The 18,956-nt window shown below is 40.0% G+C and overlaps 1 protein-coding gene across 1 annotated transcript in view; it reads right to left on the reverse strand.

Moving 5' to 3' along the window:
* The window catches only part of ISM1 (isthmin 1), a 45,020-nt gene that overhangs the window by 17,907 nt on the left and 8,157 nt on the right, over positions 1-18,956 (reverse strand). The window contains exon 2 of the mRNA XM_075203956.1: positions 2,838-3,059. Within this exon, the coding sequence (XP_075060057.1) occupies positions 2,838-3,059 (222 nt within the window). The remainder of the gene's footprint in view (positions 1-2,837; positions 3,060-18,956) is intronic.

Raw genomic sequence — 18,956 nt, forward strand, 5'->3', positions numbered from 1 at the left:
CCAGCCTGCAGTACAATACAATCTGAAGCAGTTTTGGAACTTGCACAAATTTGTGAACCAACTAAAATGACATTTAGAAATAACCCACTTTATTCTCATTCAAGATAAACTGACCCGATTAAAGAAATTACAGGCATTACTGAAATAACTGTGTACATTATTAAAGGTAGGAAATTGCACTCAAAACAAGACATTGAAATTGTTAACATCTGTATTTAGAGCGGGCTCTTAAAATTGTACTCAGTCTACTCTTTAGCCTCTGTGTTCCCAGTAAGTCCTAGTATAGCTTGGTAAGGAGAATGATTACTTTGTGCAAATCTTAACATGTACACAAGGATTGGGGGGGCTGGGGGTTAAAAAGGCCACATTTATCAAGATGGAAATTTTAATGCAACAATGTACTTAAAGCCAGTGGCTCCTTTATGCAAATAAGAGAGAGGAGACACCATCTTCCAGACAAAATATTATTTAGCATCAATGCAGTTTGATTTTACGGATGGCAGGACTTAGATCCTGTAGGTTAACAGCACTGGGCCAGATCAGCAGCTGGCAGCACAATGGCTTAGTGGTTAGCACTTCTGCCTCACCGCACTGGGGTCATGAGTTTGATTCCCAACTATGGCCTTATTTGTGTGGAGCTTGTATGTACTCCCAGTATTTGTGTGGGTTTCCTCCCACACCCAAAAACTGTAAGCTCCAATGGGGCAGAGACTGATGTGAGTGAGCTCTCAGTACAGCGCTGTGGAATTCGTGGCACTATATAAATAACGGATGGTTATGTTCTTGGGGAATATTGGTCCATAATTCAGCCAGGATATGATAGGAAGACAACTAAAAAAAACCTGTAGAGATTGTTTTATTAACACATCACTATACACACTACATATATTTTATATGAACCAAGGACCACCAATCAAATAACTTGGCTCGATATATATAAAAATAAAAAACAAACAAACCCAAGAGATGTCTTTTGTAGATTACATGGTGCTGATACAGCTGTTACAAATTCACCATCTCTTTGAGAGACAGAATCAGCTGCTCATTTTCAAAATTAAAAGCTAGATAAGAAACGAGACATGCTTATGTTAGCATAAAGATGTTCCACACACCATTCTACTTGTATTAACCTTTTTTTTGCAGTGTGCAATGTATTGCGAGCAGACTCAAGACAGCTGTTGTAACTAGTTTCCCACACAGATCACAAACGATCTGTTACAGACGTCACCAAAAGTAAACATGTATTCTGTCCGGTATCCATGAAATTTCAGTACAGCATTAAGACAAACCGATCCATGATCATAGACCAGAAGAGAATACAGCAAACCTCTGAATGCACATTACACAGGACAGGAAAAGACAAAACAAACCTCGCAAACTTGTAACTTGGACATTTCAAATGCGTGCTTTTCCTATACACAATGAAAGAAGCCAGTTTGTGGCTGAACCAACATTTACAACATTATAGTCGACCAATTCACTAAGGCATTAGCACATACTTGCCAACTCTCCCGGAATGTCCGGGAAACTCCCGAAATTTGGGTAGATCTCCAGGACTCCCGGGAGAGCAGGCAAATAACCTGCAAATGGCCTCTTGCCGTCAAAGTGACGCGATTCGTGGTGAATCGGGTCATTTTAGCCCCGCCCGAGATAAACAGCATTTTGTCGCAGGGCCAAAATGACGAGATTCATTGCGCCCCCGCCCCTCACGTCCTCCACGCCCCCCCTGCCTGGGATCTCCCGGATAGAACTTTAAAAAGGTTGGTAAGTATGCATTAGCAGCCACTACCAGTTCACCTTTCCAATGCCAGAGGTTGACTAACCAGATTCTCAATACTATTTGGTGCAACAATTTGGCAGAAGTTAAGAATGATGTTAGATAGCCAACACCTATTTCTTTCATGTTTAGGTTTAGTAACAGACCCTTAATCCCAGACTGACTGACATTTGAAAAGTTTTCCAGTCATTCTTTATCTATTTGGAAACAGGCTTGAAGCTCAACAGGGAAAGTCTCGGGTATACAAAGCCAGGTTAGAAGTTTGGCAAAATCTCAGTTGATTTTCTATTTTTAGTCTCCAAATTAGATAAGTCAAAGAAATTAAAAATAGCTATACCACAAGACCAAATCAACCTTTACTGAACTGTAGTATATATATCTACAATACGGAGACCAGAAATGAGCAACATGTTTTTTCGGTCGCCACGCAAGTACCTCTTGAATCCATAAGAGGGTCACAAATTACTTTCGTAACCCAAACAGTAGGTTCTCCCATAACAGTTTGGTGGTGCTGGAGCATACTCTACACTCACTCAACAAAATTCAAGACGACCCCTGCTATACGTTAATTACTACCGTAGCCTGTTTAGGAGTTTTGCATAAAGCAAGAAGCAGCTATTGTGTTTGACGGATTGATCTACTTCTACACAAAAAAAACCCCCCAAAAAACAACCAACAAGCAGGCTAGACGTACTAGTCTATGTACTGAATCCTCGCCCCTCTTCAAACCCCTCATCGAATCCCAGCGATAAACAAGCAAACAGCATTTATGGTAGACAGACGTACAAACCCTCATTCCTAGGCTTCTGAAGATATTACATGTTAACAGGTTATTGACCATTTCCAGTTTAAATTCACCCACCCTTATTTTAGGTCATCGGCAACAAAGCTCCTGAGACTCCCACTCGCCCATTGGCTACATGTGGAGCAGATAAACATTAAAGGAAGGCTGTAAAAGGATAGTCAGTGACTGAACAAGCCGTTTGCCCCAAAAACACAAAACAAATATAGACACTACTTTATTCCACAATATCCAAACAGAAAAAGCAGTACAATTTACCTGAATGTTTGGATTTTGTCCATTAATATCAGCCTTGGACAGGTCTGGAAAGTTTGGAAGATCCAAAAGGAATGAGCCTGGTCCATCTCTTTGTAGAGAGGAGTGTCCATTGGTCATAATACGATGTTTAGGAAGAGGCCTGCGCTTAGCTTGGTCATCCAGATACTCTTGTCTTTCACCATGGGTGAACGGAAAGCTGGTTTCAGAAGAGGGTTGTCCGTTCTGCAGAGGTGACAGGGGAAATAATTACATAAACTGGCAATTAATGCAAAGGACGACCTAGTAAAGTGTTGGCAAGTTTTGCCAATTTCAGTCAAGATGCAGTAATTACACAGATACCTTATGAGTATATAGACAGTTTTATCTTATTCCCTCTATACAGTCTGAGCCAACTTGGGGAGTTGTGTCTGCTCAGTCATATTTTCAGTCCTTTCTTTTATGCCAAGACCAATCAGAATCCATAATATCAGCAATTACAACTTCTCATTGGTGCCCGAGCTCTTAATCCTTCCCCTCTGCATTGTCACACAGTCCCCGGTTTTCATCTGGGCTCACACAAGAAAAACTGCATCATGGGGCTGCCCTTGTGGCTCAGGAGAGGGGAAGAAACCAATTGGCTCCAAGTGGTATCGCAGCTTTAAATAAAATGTACCTCTTAATTTAGGATAATGGAGGAGAAAGCACCCACAACTCCACCATGTATATTTCTACAAGTAACTCGTGGAGATACAATCCACAATTTGAAAGAAAAAAACCCAAAAAAAAAAACCCACATGCAAAAATTTTTTTTAGACTCATATCCCAAAAGACTTGGGTCAATGGTTCATGGTTTTGGTGTGTACATTCCAGCAGCTCTCCTTCCACACCCTCTGCAGAATTACTACCAGGAAAGAGAATAATATTCACTAAATCTGATTAGTGGAAATCTCACTGGTCCCATGTGTAGGAATGGCTCTCAAAAGAAAAATAAGCTCTACTTCTACTGAACATAACATGTAGGGGGGGAGGGGATTTAAATTGACAGTGTGTGGGCTGCGTTGTTCTCACCAACACGATTACCGTTAGCAAAAATTCACGTTAATATTACTTTACTAATGGCGCATAGGCTGCATTATTTTCACAAACGCAGTCAATTGAATTCCTCCTCAGACAGAATACTCAATAAATTATTTTTTATTTAAAAACATCTGCATGTATTAAATAGCAGTTAAAAATGGCAAAAAAAACCCAAAAACAAACAAACAACCCACTTCAGCAAGTGCGAGACCTAAAGGGAAAATTATAGTTTGTATGCATGGCCTTCCCAAAAAAATATAGCAGCGGCTTTGGCTTAGTCAGTCATTCACAAACAAGTTTATGGAGCAACTGAAATGACTCCTAAAACCTAGCACCAGCAGTAATCTTTTTAGTTCATTGTCTACCTGGCTCCTGTACCCTGATGCCCCAATGTATATTAAAAAAAAAAAAAAAAAAGCAGTTTAAAAATATTTCTCAATTAAAAAGGTCTGTTACTCTGATAGATCACTTATAATAAAAGCCCAACAAATGTACCATCGTAAAGAAAGGAGCTCAGTTTTTCTCTCTCTCCATCTATATATACACACACTCACTCATTAGGAAAGCACCAGGCCATCCACATGTCCAGCAGAGGGACCCTTTCACGATACATTGCCCAGTTAATGAATGGTAATGCCATCAATAGTAATGGTAGACCTTCAAACAACGAGCCTAAAGAGATTTTTTAAGTCCAGAAGTTTGTCCCTGCCAGTTAAGTCAATGGATTCACCACAAATCTGTTGGGCCACAGTATCCACAACCCTGGGCGTTAGAATGCAATGTTCTCCTTATGCACTTTATTTCTGAATGCTTGTCCAATATACAATAACTGCAGTAAATGGATATCCCCAATGTCAATTGACCTTCAAATGACCTTGTACCAAATATGGCTGGCCATTCTGAAAATTGGAGAGCTACGGTCGTTACAGAAAGGTAAAGGTTTTCGTTTATTAGTAGATTAAAATATACTTTACAAATGTAAACACTAAAAGGGGTCTATGCATCAATTTGATGCGGTGCAGCTAAATATACATCGCTGCGCATCACATCGATTCTTATTTACGTACCGTCAAGATGCATCATGCCAGGGTTACTCTGGGAGCCCCTGGTGAAGTGACCCCTCTTCCACAATCACAATTTCCTGCACGAAGCTGCTGGTAACAGGAGGAAGTGCTGTGCGCATGCGCAGAGCACCAACCACGTATCGGACTCTGAGGAGCCAGAGAGGCTTCAGAGGAATCCCATAGGAAGTGACCGGTAATGCAATCCCGAGAAGCTTAGTAAAGCTTGATGCATTGCAGAACATCGCAGTCCCCATATTAATCTATGGGGATTGCGATGCTGTACGGTGTTAGCCTAAAGGGAGGAGATTTATGTGAAACCTCCTACGTTAGGCAGTTAATGCATAGCAAATATACTTTAAAGATGACGTTTCCGCATCTTTAAGTGGAAATTAGCTTGATGCATAGACCACTAAATGTCTTAGGATTATTCCATGGGGAAAACCACCACACAAAATGTGGACATAACCTGAGAGATGATATGTTATTAAGTTATTGCTTGTTGGTCAACAGGGCTTTTTCGTATTCTATTTGAGTAAATATTTGGGACTTCTGTCAATTCAATTTTAATGGCTCCTGAAATCTCCAGCAGGATCTCTAGAGCATTGAAGATCAGGGCTAGTGAAGCGCTCTGCTACACCCCTAACCCTTCGCCCACCTCTGCTTCATACCTTGTGTGATGCAAGAAGGTATCTCCTGCTGTCAGACAGGGAGCGTAGTGCTATAGTATAGCCCCACATTCCCAGCTTATCACTGCCTTAGATGATCATAGGTTCATGATGCTCCACCTTCATGTCAGCAGCAGGTGCAGGGAACAAGAAAACCACTGAATGAGTGACACTGTGTACCTTAGGTGCCCCCTAAACCTGTGCTCCCTCGGAGGCAGCCTTAAGTCACCTAGTGGTAGTGCAAGTTATGGTGAAGATGCACATCCATTATTTAGTGTCCCCCTGATAAAAATGCATATGTATTAATATTTTCTACAAATGACGTCTACAATTTTTCCTGCCGCCTTCTGGTGAAAGAATGAACTTTAGAGTATATAAGTGGAGACTAATATTCTCTAGTTGTGTGCTGGAAATGTCAGCTGACTTGTATTAACAGCTTTACAGAAGAGTCTAGTCTGAGCACTCCATCTGTTTAATTATTATAGTGTGACAACACTGTTGCAACAAAGTAAAATAATTAAAAATAACCATTCCTGCTGCTTAAAAACTGATAATGTTGACAACTCAATTTTTTTTAAAGTTTTATTTTTTTTCTAGTTATCCACCCCTTCCCCCCCACATCTTTTTAATTTAATCATTCCAATAACGAACACAGCGGGGACTTACCAAAAGTTTTACATTTTGCATATACCATCATATGGGACAGAAAAGTATACACCCTCACTACAACAACAAACAAAAAACAACAATGTTAGCAAATATCATCTTCAATCAGGAGATCTAAATTAAAAACAACATTTAAATTGTTAAGTGTAAACATGCTAGTTTATTATGAGAAACACTAATTCTTTCAGTGCAGTACAATGTACTTTAAACAGTAGTCCTCTATTCCTTTGTCACTAGTGACATGCTGTGTAAGAGAATCCAAAGCTATAACTAACAAAGGGTTAATGACATTGGACTTTCTTGTTATTCCTCAAGGGTCCTAATCTTCCACTATGTCAATGTTCTATTGTTACAACATCAAAGACAACGTGCTGGGGGAGACACAGTCAATGTGAAAAGGGCGAACAGTGAATTTATGGCTTGACTTAATTCCCTTAAAAAGAACAGTCACACTCGTCAAACCCTAAAGAAAAGTCTGTCCGTTCTAACCTCCCGGTAAGACACTGCAGGAAAACTCTGCTTTATAGGAGCACTACACAGGATGTAGCTAGTCCCACTTTAGTGCCTTTGCAGATCTCGCCCATACAACACCATTCAGAAACAAAAAGCGTACTGTGTAGGGTCCGTTTCATCTGAAGTTATTTCAGGCCTGGCCAAATTTCCCAAAAAAGTTAGGAGCCAGAGCCAAAGTAAGAGTGTGAGCCACACAGAAATAGTGAGGGCTGTGCACACAGCTTCATATCTAATAGTGACCAGAATACAATTGCTTAAAAGGTTATATTTTATAGAGCTCAAATGGACAGCATATTGGCCTGTGCCCAAAATGTTCCACTATACATTGCACCTGCTAGTGAACAAAATAAAAAAAAAGAGGGTATGTGATCAGAAAACAACAAAACAAAAAACAAAACACAAGTCTTTGTTGACTGGTCACATCTCAGTCTATATGGGAAACATGCTTTGTCTAGGTTTGTTTTATTACGTTACAAACAGTCCCTGTATACAAAGAGTAAGACAAAGCCTACAGCTCTATAAAACAGTGGCTGTGACCATTCTTCTATTTCATGGTGTATGGAGTGATCATAAAATAAAATGTTAGTTTCATTGAGTTTTATGGATTTAGAATAGTTCTTTCTGCAGGTTCATTGTGTTTCCACAATAGCTTTGCACAATAGCTATAGAACACTTAGTAGCTGGGTTTCACTCATTAGACTGTCCAAAACACAGTTGTGACCCCAAATTGGCCACATGTTTAGGCCAGACTGACTGATGAAATCTGTGTTTTTAGCTTTAGCCTGGCTAATTTGTGATTATACAACAACCCATTGTTTACAGCACAGCAGAATGCAACAAATTGTGCTTGTTGCAGCCTTAAGAGCGAAAAATTTAAGCAAAGTAAATGACATCCATACCAGAATATACTGGCTACAAATGGGTAAGAAACACTAAATACAATGAAGCGCTATATATATATATATATATATATATATATATTAGTCTATTCTAAAAAGTGCATAAAATGGGAAAAAGTTAATAGGGAGATCCCATTTACTAAAAATGCCACCATTGTACATTGGTAACAGAGTCAATCCAGGTAAGAGAACTTGGAAATCACCTACAAATGCATTCTAAAAATTACAAGGGCATGTCCACTATTTTCAGTATTCGATCTAAAGTTAGGAACAGGAACATGAAAGTTGATATTACACTTATTGGATAATCCTAGCAGTTTCTTGCCATTGCTTTTCTAAATTGAGTTTAGAGCTCTGGGTCCTATTCCAAGGACTTCAGATAAGATTTAAAAGGCAAACAGGTGCATTTAAAGCCAGAAATGTCAGTGGCTGCATTAATTTCTGAGCTGTCCTCAATCTGCTAACATGTGGAATACATCAGGGAAGTTAGACTTCAAGGGGAAAAACAAAAATGGCAAACAGAATTTTATACAGGTTGGCAGAAATATATATATAATTTTTTATTTTTTTTCACGGTAACCAATTCTGTATAATTCCAGCTACAGACCCAGGGCTGCCAAGAAGAATTCAGGGCCCGGGTACAACAAATTCATGGGGCCCCCCTCATAGTGAAGTAAGCCCCAAAATTTTTTTGCGCCGCCTTACGGCGGCGCAAAAAAAATTAGGTATATGGTCATATATTCAGGGGCGTGGCTAGCCAAACGGCAGTGCAAAATTTTTGGGAGGTGTGGTCATGCATTTGGGGGCGTGGCAAACGTGCCATTGGGGCGTGGCTAACATAAAAACCACTAGGCTCTCAATTCGCCGGAGCGTCACATATGTTCAAGCACTCCTGACTTTCAGGACATCTACCACCACAGGGTAGTATACAAACAATGCAGTGTGTACACAAACAGTTCAGTCTTGGCCTACACCTTACATTGGACACAACATTCACCAAAAATTGGTATTGTCCCTACTAGAATCACAACATTTCACACACTGTGCTGCTCTCTCCTACCTGTTCTTCTCACTTTCTCCACCTGTGGCTGCTGCTTTCTTTAGTTGTGGCTTGTCCGGATCCAGAAATGTTGAAGGACCTATTTTGAAAAAAAAATGGCTACATTTAGAAAATTACAGCCAGCCCCAGCGTTAAATCAATAGCACCCACGATTAATAATTAGCCCCAACATTAAAATAATACTATTCACATTTAATAAATAAACCTATATCCCTTCCTGCAAACAGCCCCAGCAATACCTATTTCCCGCAACCATCACTGCCATTAAATAATTCATAGTCACATTTAATAAATAGACCTCATTCTCCCTAAACTCACCCCAAGATTCAATAGCCCCCAAACCACCCCATCTTAAATTAATAGTCCCTACTATTAAATTGCCTCACCATCACCCTACAAACAAAATAGCGCCCATTAATTAGCTGCCACCTACCTCACACACACTACATTGCAACAAGCCCCCTGTGCCATTACACACACAATACTGTGCCCCTTCATCACAACTACACTGTACCCCCTTATGCTCACACTGCGACCTCCATGCTGCTTTTCCCCCTTCTTTTTTACTTTGTGCCTCTCTCCCACTTTTTTTCCTCCTCTGTTCCTTTCTCCCACTTTTTTTCCCCTCCTCTGTTCCTCTTTCCCCAATTTTTTTTTTATTCCCCTGTGGCTCTCTCCTTTTTTTCCCTCCTCTGTTCCTCTCTCCCACTTTTTTTCCCCTCCTCTGTTCCTCTTTCCCCAATTTTTTTTTTATTCCTCTGTGGCTCTCTCCTTTTTTTCCTCCTCTGTTCCTCTCTCCCCTTTCTTTATAGTACTGTCCCTCTCTGTTTTCTTCCCCTTGCCTCTCCGTTTCTTTACTTACCTTTTGTCAACTTCTTTCTTTTCTTTTCTGCTCTTCTGTCTCCCCTTCTGTCTTCTTTCTTCCTGCTGGCTGCGGTGCTCCTCACTGACTGACAGGCGTGACTTGATGACGTCACGCCCGGCAGTCAGTGTGAATGGAGGAGAGGAGGGACACGGCGCCGCGCGATCACGTGAGTATTTATTTTATTTTATTTTTTTTAATTTATTCTTCCTCCCAGCTCCCAAGACCCCCCCCCGCGGGAAAAAAAAAAAAAAAAAAAAAGTTTAAAAAAAAAGCGCAAGACAGAAAAATTAAAAAAAAAAAAATTAATTAGCAGCGGGGGCCCGGCCCGGGCCCCCTGGCATGGCCGGGCCCGGGTAAACTGTACCCGCTCCCCCCCCCCCTCTCGGCGGCCCTGTACAGACCACATCAGTGATGTCACCGATGGGTGTATTTGATGTATCAATTGTTTGCACCCTCTATTGGGCGATTTCAAATCACCTGATCTGTATCCTCTTTGGCCATACACAATACACATTTAGGGTCAAATGCGACAGATACATAATTTCAGTGGCTGCCACATGACTATCCCTGCCAAGTACCTCTTCCCTCTTGGGTTGGAAAATGGTTTTTAATGCCTCAATGGAAGTCATACGGCCAACAAGATTTTTCACTGTGCTCGACCAAATGTGATGACAACCTGGAGAAACTATTTCCAAATGATTACCTGGCTAATAATTCACTAACCCCCCCCCCCCCCCCCACACCCACCGCAACCGCTGGGTGCATGGATATTAGTGAACCATTTAGCACTCAGTATATAGAATGGGACATTTGTTTGTAGACAGACCACTGCTGCTTCTGCACTGTTAGATAAGTATGACAAAATACTGACAGTTCTAATATTTGCTGCAGTTCCAGCTTCACTGTTCACAAATACAGTCCATGGGTGTCTATGGGGACTGTGATTATGCACTATTTATCAAGCTCCGATATTCAGAGCTTGACCCAGTCAGCTAACCCCACCTGATGACATTAGCCACTGTAGGCTATGAGGAAAGAATCACCCGAGAGGAATCTTTGAATCCCTCCCTAGCAGGGTTTGTGCTCCCCCATCACAATTTCAGCCTGGCTATAGAAACCTGTTCGTTAAGGGATCTCAATTGTGATCACTTTATTACAAAATTAGTTGTTGGGACAGACTCCTATCACAGCTGCTGTTCCAGCTGAACAAAGTCAATAAATAGGCTCGTTATATAATTTCTTATCAATGAGATAATAACAAACTTGAGAAAAATACGATGTAGACCCCTTTAGTGCACTATAGGTTTGATAGGTTTTCAAGTGAACTTTTTCCCACAATGTCAAATAAAAGGTCTATTTTGAAACAAAAGCATTATCCACAGCAAATTCATATATAAAAGAAAGAGTATAACTTACCTGCATGGTCACCTAAACTGATTAGACAATGGAGGCAAAAAAAATCAGTCATCAGTTATGAAACTCTGGATCTATAAAGGCTGAAATTCTAAAGTAAACTACTGCCTCAGAGCATGGAGAGAGAAGTATACACTGGAACATACTCCCAAGTACACAGCCCTTCAAGCTCTCTAAGGTAACCCTCAAGGGCCCACGCCAAGAATACAAGGGGCATTGTCCTTCTGGAGGCAGAGATACACAATAGTCCAGGCTCTGAAAGATCCTCTGCTCCCAGCCGGTTATATATGGAGAAACATGAGACCTAGTAAATCACTGTACTAGTAATGGGGCCAGTGATGCCAGGAGGGATATTACAGAAAGGATTGCCCGTCTGGGTGACAGGACAATGCATTTACCCCAGGGCTGTTTTATATTCATTACATTTGGCCATTGGGTCTGCCTTCTGGAAGCCACTAGTTTGCTTGGAAAAACAAATGCAGCAATACAGTCGACAGCACTGGAACACACCAAATGACCCCAAAACATTAATAGACCAGATACAGGAACCAAAAGTAACAAACAGTGTCATAGAACAATAACTTCTCACATTACAAAAATAGGTTTAGTTACAACTATACAATATACATTTTGCTTCTGCTCTACTGGAATTTTACATTGCATTCTTGTATAATACAATCGGTTCTCCAAAATACTGGGGACTTGGAGTTTTACTTTACGTAATTTGGAGCATCATGACAGCTTATACTAACACACATAGAATGACCCCTGCATAGCTACCAGTATTCTATTCCTTGCTATCAGGTTCAGTGGTGCACCTCACATTTGCAAATCAGAGGAGACGCTCAGAGATAATTACTTTTTTTTTTTCTCTTAAATGAAACTTTATTTTGAAAGGATACGTAGTCAATACATTCAGTACAAGAAATAAGAGAAAGATGCTAAAGGTCCATATACTGGAAAAACCAGACATTACTATCACAATTTTGGGAGTGAAGGGGAGAATAGGCATTGGGTAGATTTTGGGTGTGGTTGTAAAAATACTCAGTAGGTTATATTTGAATTTGAGAGAGGAGGGGAGCTCAGTCAAGAGAAGGGGGGGACACCTAAATGCGCGATGGATGGACACTAAAAATGGGATGGATGTTGCAGGCTCTCTCTAAAGAGCCAAGGGGACTAAACCTAATGAAAGATCCGATCATGGAAGTAGTAAGTGATCTTTTCCATGCATGCAACGTGGAAGGAGGGGGGGGGGGGGGGGGTTATCCCATATTGGGGTAACCAGGGATATAGCAGTGGAGAGGTTGAACTTGTTGACGCAGGTGTCCCACAAAATCTGAGGGTAGGCAGGAGACTAGGACGAATACGTGTATGAGGTTTGGTAAGTGCCCATAAAGCGGAGAGTGCTAAGAATTTGGCTTCAATAGCCACCCTGGCTATAGTACCAGAGGGAGCAAAAGGTCGCCGCACCTTTAGATAGGTGTGAACCCCAATAGTAGAGGCCGACATCTGGAAACACTGCCTCCTGCTAAAATTCATTATTATTTTTTTTTTTTTTTAAGGATTGAATGCTTGATTTGTGGGAGCTTCCCATCCCAAACAATTTTTCAAAATATATGCTGTAGTTCACAGCAATCATTTCTGTGTTTACAACATCAATTAGCAACAGAAGGTTGTTTTTATTTCATTCTGGTTTTCAGAACTTTCTGGATACTGGGTCTCCAGTTAAAATATTACACCCTTTTACATTGACACCTCACAGTGAGGCATTACTGTGTGGTCAGTACAGAATGGCTTTAATGTCAACCACAGTCACATATGCAATATAATAAGTTAAGGCAGAGCAAATTGGTTAAGCAGCATGGTATACAACTATAGCCTACTAAATAAAATATTTAAAGTTGCGCTACCACCTACAGGTTATGTTTTCTGTCCCTCTTCTAGCTGGAGTCCCGGGGGCTGCTCCATGCAACCATTGTTTCCTGGTACTCCTCAGCATATGTAATACAGAACTGGAAAAAGCGATTCAATTTGACACTTTAAAATGGCTACGAAAGAGGAAGAGCCAATCAAAAGCCGCAATATCATAGTTGATTAATATGATTTTATTATATAAAACTAGAAATTATAGATTACCAAATAGTTTACCTTCCTTTGGAAGGTATTCGATAGCAATCAGCATACTCACAGTCACGAATTAGATACTAGTATTTAACAGTATGTAAACGGGGAGGTCAGTACTATTGTATCTAAGGACACCATTCCCACTACAGCTGTTACCATTGCTTGTTAGCACTCTAGTTTGCAGGACACATCTTGTTCTAGCCACATGAAAACACGCTGGAGGCCTACATCTGAAATGCCTTTATTTGACAGCTCAATCTCCATGCTATGAAAGATAATCCTTCTAGATTTGGATGGAGAATTGGGCAAGGTGTAGGAGCAATGGAGAATGAAAGAAAAACAATCCATGGATTGCCAGAGCATCCATCTCCTCTTCTCCTGGAACTTTGTGTCAGTAGAAAAACCTTGACTTTGTGGGCATGTCTACTTGAATTAGGTTCATATTTCACTTTAGCAACTGGTACATTTCCTGATGGTTCATCCAGGAGAGTGGACGAACCCGTTTTGAGATGCGATAATTGGCTATGACATTCCGCCTGCTACATGAAGTGCCTAAAGAGACTTCAGGTTTCTCTCTGTCTAGGACATGACTTTTGCTACTTCTGCCATTATAGTCCTACTCCTAATACAGTCTTGGCCATCTATCAAGACAACTACAGTCCTGTTGTCAGAGACTATCCTAAGACACTTTCCCTATAGGAGAGGGTGAAAGCTATGAATTGCATTCTATACTGTCCACATTTCCATAACATTTGGGTGCAATTTCTTTGCATTCTTTGACTATGCACTTGGTGCTACCTTAGACAGGAGACGAGACCCCAGCTGTGGTACCAGATGGCTGTCAGGAGCAATATCCAATCTGGTTTGGGAAGAAACAGACCCAGTTTAGCGGTGCGTCGCAGGTAACTCTGTACACAAACTACTACATGTGCTGTATCCTCAATTAGACTCAAGAATAAGGACACAGGGAAAGAGCAAGAGCTGCCCGAGGGTTAGAAGGGACAAACATTGTACTGGCTGCCGTGGAGAACTCAGGAGGAAGAGAATGTATCCGATTGGTTGCTGTGATTTAATGCAATAGTGTGATTAGCCCCATTATATTTTCAACAGCATATTGTACAATTTGTTGATGTACAATATGACAGAGACCTATATAAAAGGCATAGCAGACCATTTCCACAAGAGCTTACAATCCAGACAAATTAATTTGTCAAGACATAACTGTGTATACAATGATCTGGGGGGGAAAGATAGAAAGTAGAGTGTTTGCAATATTTAGCTTCTAATTTAAAACAGACACAGTAACCCAAGTCACTTTTGCAGATGAATGAGAGACTGTATAAGACTGAAACAATCCTCAATAATATGGGAGTGATTATATATGGCAAATATATAAAAGCAGCCATTTCACATGTGATTAACAAAATATGTACAATTCACGTTTCAACCATGACCCATTTAAGTTTGCTTAGTAAAAATTATAGTAGTGCCAGCATTTGGTGTATTTGCTGAAAAGCACTTTTACCACAAATAAAATTTAATGCTCCTTTAATAAATCTCCTTTGAGCATTTTATAATCTTACATATTTTTTTATAGTCTTCCAGCACCTGCACCTTCTATTGGCATGAAGCTAAAAATGTATTAATTGTAATAATGTAAACCACCTGGATCAACAAAGAAACCCAAAAAGCATGTTCTTGATATATGGGCCAGTTTAAGCAACAAATGATCTAAAAACACTTTCTATAGCTCAAAAGTATCATGTCCACATTTTTATGTTCTGGGTTAAGCTTATGTAGCAAGACAATGATCAATCTACAACATATATTAAAATGTTTGAGACTTGTCATCCACATCCCGGTTTAAAAAAAAAAACAAAAAACACAAAACCACCACACAGTAAAAAGGATCAGTGTGAAAAAACCACTTAACCCCAAATTGAAATTTTTAGATATGAACCATAAAAAGGTAAAATATATACGGTTAGCTAACATTTCACTGCAACTCTACAGAGATGCCACATTTTCCACAGAGAAAAAAAAAAAAAAAAGACACGTTTTTAAGTTTTTTGTTTTTTTCAAATAAAATGTAGAAGCTTTGACTGGAAATATGTGAAGCTGGAACCGTCTTATGCATCTAGCAAGTGACTAGACTAGGCTAGGCTACAGATGGGCTGTGTTGGCCTATTGGGTAAACAACCTCCAACTAAATTCACACCCTCACACCAACATTTACATCATAAGTCAAAATGTCTTACCCCTGGTCTTTAGAACAACCTTGGTGCATGAGTTTGAGTTCAAACTGCGCATTCACAAGAGCGTTCCCAAAGATGCAGGAGTTGATTGCATTGTAAACAGATATTGCCTTAATCTCCATTCTAAGACACAAGCAGCTTAAATGCACATCCGGTAGATCACACACTCAGATCACTAAATGAGAATTGCTGAAGTAACTGGCTCATTGGCACTGATTTTAGTAAATGGCAACCAAACTCTTCTGCTAACCCAATGGCTTATTGGTTAGCTGAGAAATTAGCCCTTTTTAGAGCTAAAGTCAGAGCTCCCTTGTTTTTCGGTCAGACGTGTGTTCGTGTCACAGATGGAAGATGTAGACTACATAAAATCAGCAAGATTGTTGCTCAACTCTGTTCTTTGGGGGGTTTTTTTTTTAAGCCCCGATTACATTTAGCAAGTTGATTTGCAATATACATCCTGGAAATATTTAGCAAACATTAAAACAACAACTAAAGACAGCATCTAGGCTCTTTCTTTATACAAGTCCATTTCCCGAGGATGCAGTCCAGAGAAGAAAGTGGCTACTCATCTCATACAACCAGGATTTAGGGGGGGGGGGGGGGGGGACATCACCCATTATGCAAAGATTACTTCATGTTCACAGATAACCAAAGTTAAATAGGTGTTATGAATTTTGAAGAGGTTCGTCTTCCACCAGCACCAAATGGGAAATATCGTTCTATCAGATCACACCACAAAAGGACTTAGCTTGGTCTTGCTGTGGAATGCGGGTTTGTGGACTTCCCACACTACATAGACATATTCTACATCCATACTCTCTACTAATCCTTTCCACCTACAAAACACCCTCTATTCATATACAATTCACTCCATTACTAAAAAAATAAATAAAAAAAAATATAATGCAATTTCACCTCTCATATCTAAATTGTAACCTCTTAAGCACTTTATCTCTCTTCTTCCGCAACTGGAAGCAAAACTTTTGTGATGACCCAATATATCGGCAATGTGCTTCATGGCAACAAGCCAAGTACTTTTGTTTTACTAGTTACACAAGGTGGTGTACTCACCTGTCTGTAGTACACACCACACTTCTCAAAAGCTGAATCCCACAACTGTGTTTTACACACAAAAGGGTGAATAAGCCACATTTGTTCTGAGACAAGGCGTGTCTATCCATCCCATACCAAAATATAAAGCTGTTAAATGCCCTAAAAGCCAGAACAATTTATGATGGAATGCTTGCAGATCTTCTGGTCATTCAAGCGCAAACGCATGGCCAATAAAGATAGATCTGAAGGATGCTTTTGTTTCAATTCCTAGTTATTCAAGGTCTGCTTAGAGTCTGTTAGGATAAAGAGATTCCAATGGAACTGAGGTTTCATAGGTTCAAAACCTGTGAGGAGTTTTTCAAAATCAATTTGTGGTCACTGTCACTTAAATGTATTAGAGTTCAAGGCAGCTTTCAAGCCCTTTTAAGTGATCTTGAAACCTCAAAGTCCAGTTTATTCTGTTCTTTAAATTAACAGAATGGCTCTAGCTTACAGCAACAGAATGTGGAGACCAAAATATAAAACGGCATTGGAAAGCTCTTTGCCTGTAGAGATTGGCACAGAAGACATTTTAGGCATAGAGAATGAATTCCACAATCGCTCGTCTTTCTCCCTTTAAAACAACCCTCCTGGATAGATAGTTTACTTACATTTTTCATTTTTAGCTAGATTCAATTGCCGGCACATCGCCAGCAATTAAATCCTCCCCCCCTCCCACACACGTGAGCCTATAACAATAGAAAGGGACTGAGTAAGAAAGTTAAGTACCTTTTAAAGCATTCATTCTTCTTACCTATCCTCCTACAAATCATTATGTCAGTTTCAAAAGTTCTCTGAATGGCAAACAAAAATGGCAGCTTCAGAGACTGAAGCCTGCAGCAGGTCATGTGATGGGGGGGGGGGGGGGGTGTCTCATTGCAAATAGACCAAGGACACCTGATGGGATTGCTTTAATTTTGGAGTCTGGAGTAATCAATCTATTTGCCTCCTCAATGGTGGTATTCGTGTCAAGGACTTCAACCCAACAAGTATGGAAGATGGAGACATTCTTCCCATGAACCCATCTTTGGGACCTTTATGGATTTCGTCCCCCAACTCTACTCCACAAGGTTTTACAAATCTTCATGAAGGATCATGTCAAAGACTTTTTGGAGTACCCCATTTTTTAGCAAAATTCTGGTACTTTATTCTAGACTAATAGCAGTTACCAAACTGCCCCCTGGGACTTAGCAATGCTTTCAGGGCACAGTGGATATTCTCATAGAAATGAAATTGGTTACAATCACTTTAGGGACAAGAATTAAACCATTTTTCAAGTTAGAGGAAAGGATCAGATTACTTCTGCTTAATGTCCTAAAAATGAATAGATACCACACCACTTCAAATTGGTTCATAAAATGGTTTGAGGAAAAGGCCATGTCTATCAATTCAACAGACCCTTTACATTCAGTTTTGAATTCTCTTGCTCATAAATGTGAACTGGATTTACAGGTTTCTACACTAAAGTTGATCCGTAGGTTTATTTCAAGATGTCAAATAAAGACTATACCAAGGTCTCATTAAGAGGGGCAGCATTTCCCAGACTGATAAGACCCCACTACATTTCCACTTGGAATATAGAGGCAATACAATCTTTCTATTCCAAAATAGAATCAAATTACCAAAGATTTAAACCTTCTGTATGTCAAACAAGCCTCCCAGCATTAGCTTTGGCGGCCAGATGTGCAGAGTTATCTTTGATTAACGTCTCCGACCTACCCCAGATGGATTTTACATTATTCTTAATGAAAAATACTAAGAATTTGTCCCTTGCAGTACCAGCATTAACATTGATGAGATACAGAGTATTCAGCCCTGTACATAGCTCAGTGCTTAATAACTATAATACAACTCTTCTTACGAAACATTTCTCAACTCTTCTTTATACATTTCTCTCCTTACCAAGCAGCGAAGACTAAAATGTTAGGAGTTGGATAGCTTTGCCATAAAAATCCTCAAAACACTTATGCCTCACTTTAAAGGCCACTCTAGAAGATTCAGCTTCTACTAAAAAGATTCAGCTTGCAGCCAGATGTCCTTCCTTTCCTACATTTACATCAGAAAGAGAACAGGTGGCTTTTATGAGAGCAACCATCATCAGGTGTGTGTTATTCTCCCATTATCTGTTACTAGGTGGTATCCTTCCATTTGTTCAAATAAGAGTTGTAGGAATCGAAGACCTATAAACTGGCTTTAGGGGTGAGATTGCCTCCTACCAACAACGTCCCCACCTCTGTCAGGTGGAATTCCGAGAACACTGGTACATAGTTCATGGCATCACCCTTAGTAATGATTCATATCAACATGGTTTTGACACTTTAAACCCAGGAAAAAAAAAATAAAAAATAAAAAATAAAAAAGTAGTGTTAATCAATTGCCCAAGAAAGAAGCTCTGAACAAAGCAAAGTCTAAGGAGACCTTCAGTTTGGTTCAACATGGTTCTTGGT

Source organism: Mixophyes fleayi, chromosome 3 (assembly GCF_038048845.1).
Source record: "Mixophyes fleayi isolate aMixFle1 chromosome 3, aMixFle1.hap1, whole genome shotgun sequence".
In the NCBI taxonomy this organism is placed as follows: Eukaryota; Metazoa; Chordata; class Amphibia; order Anura; family Limnodynastidae; genus Mixophyes; species Mixophyes fleayi.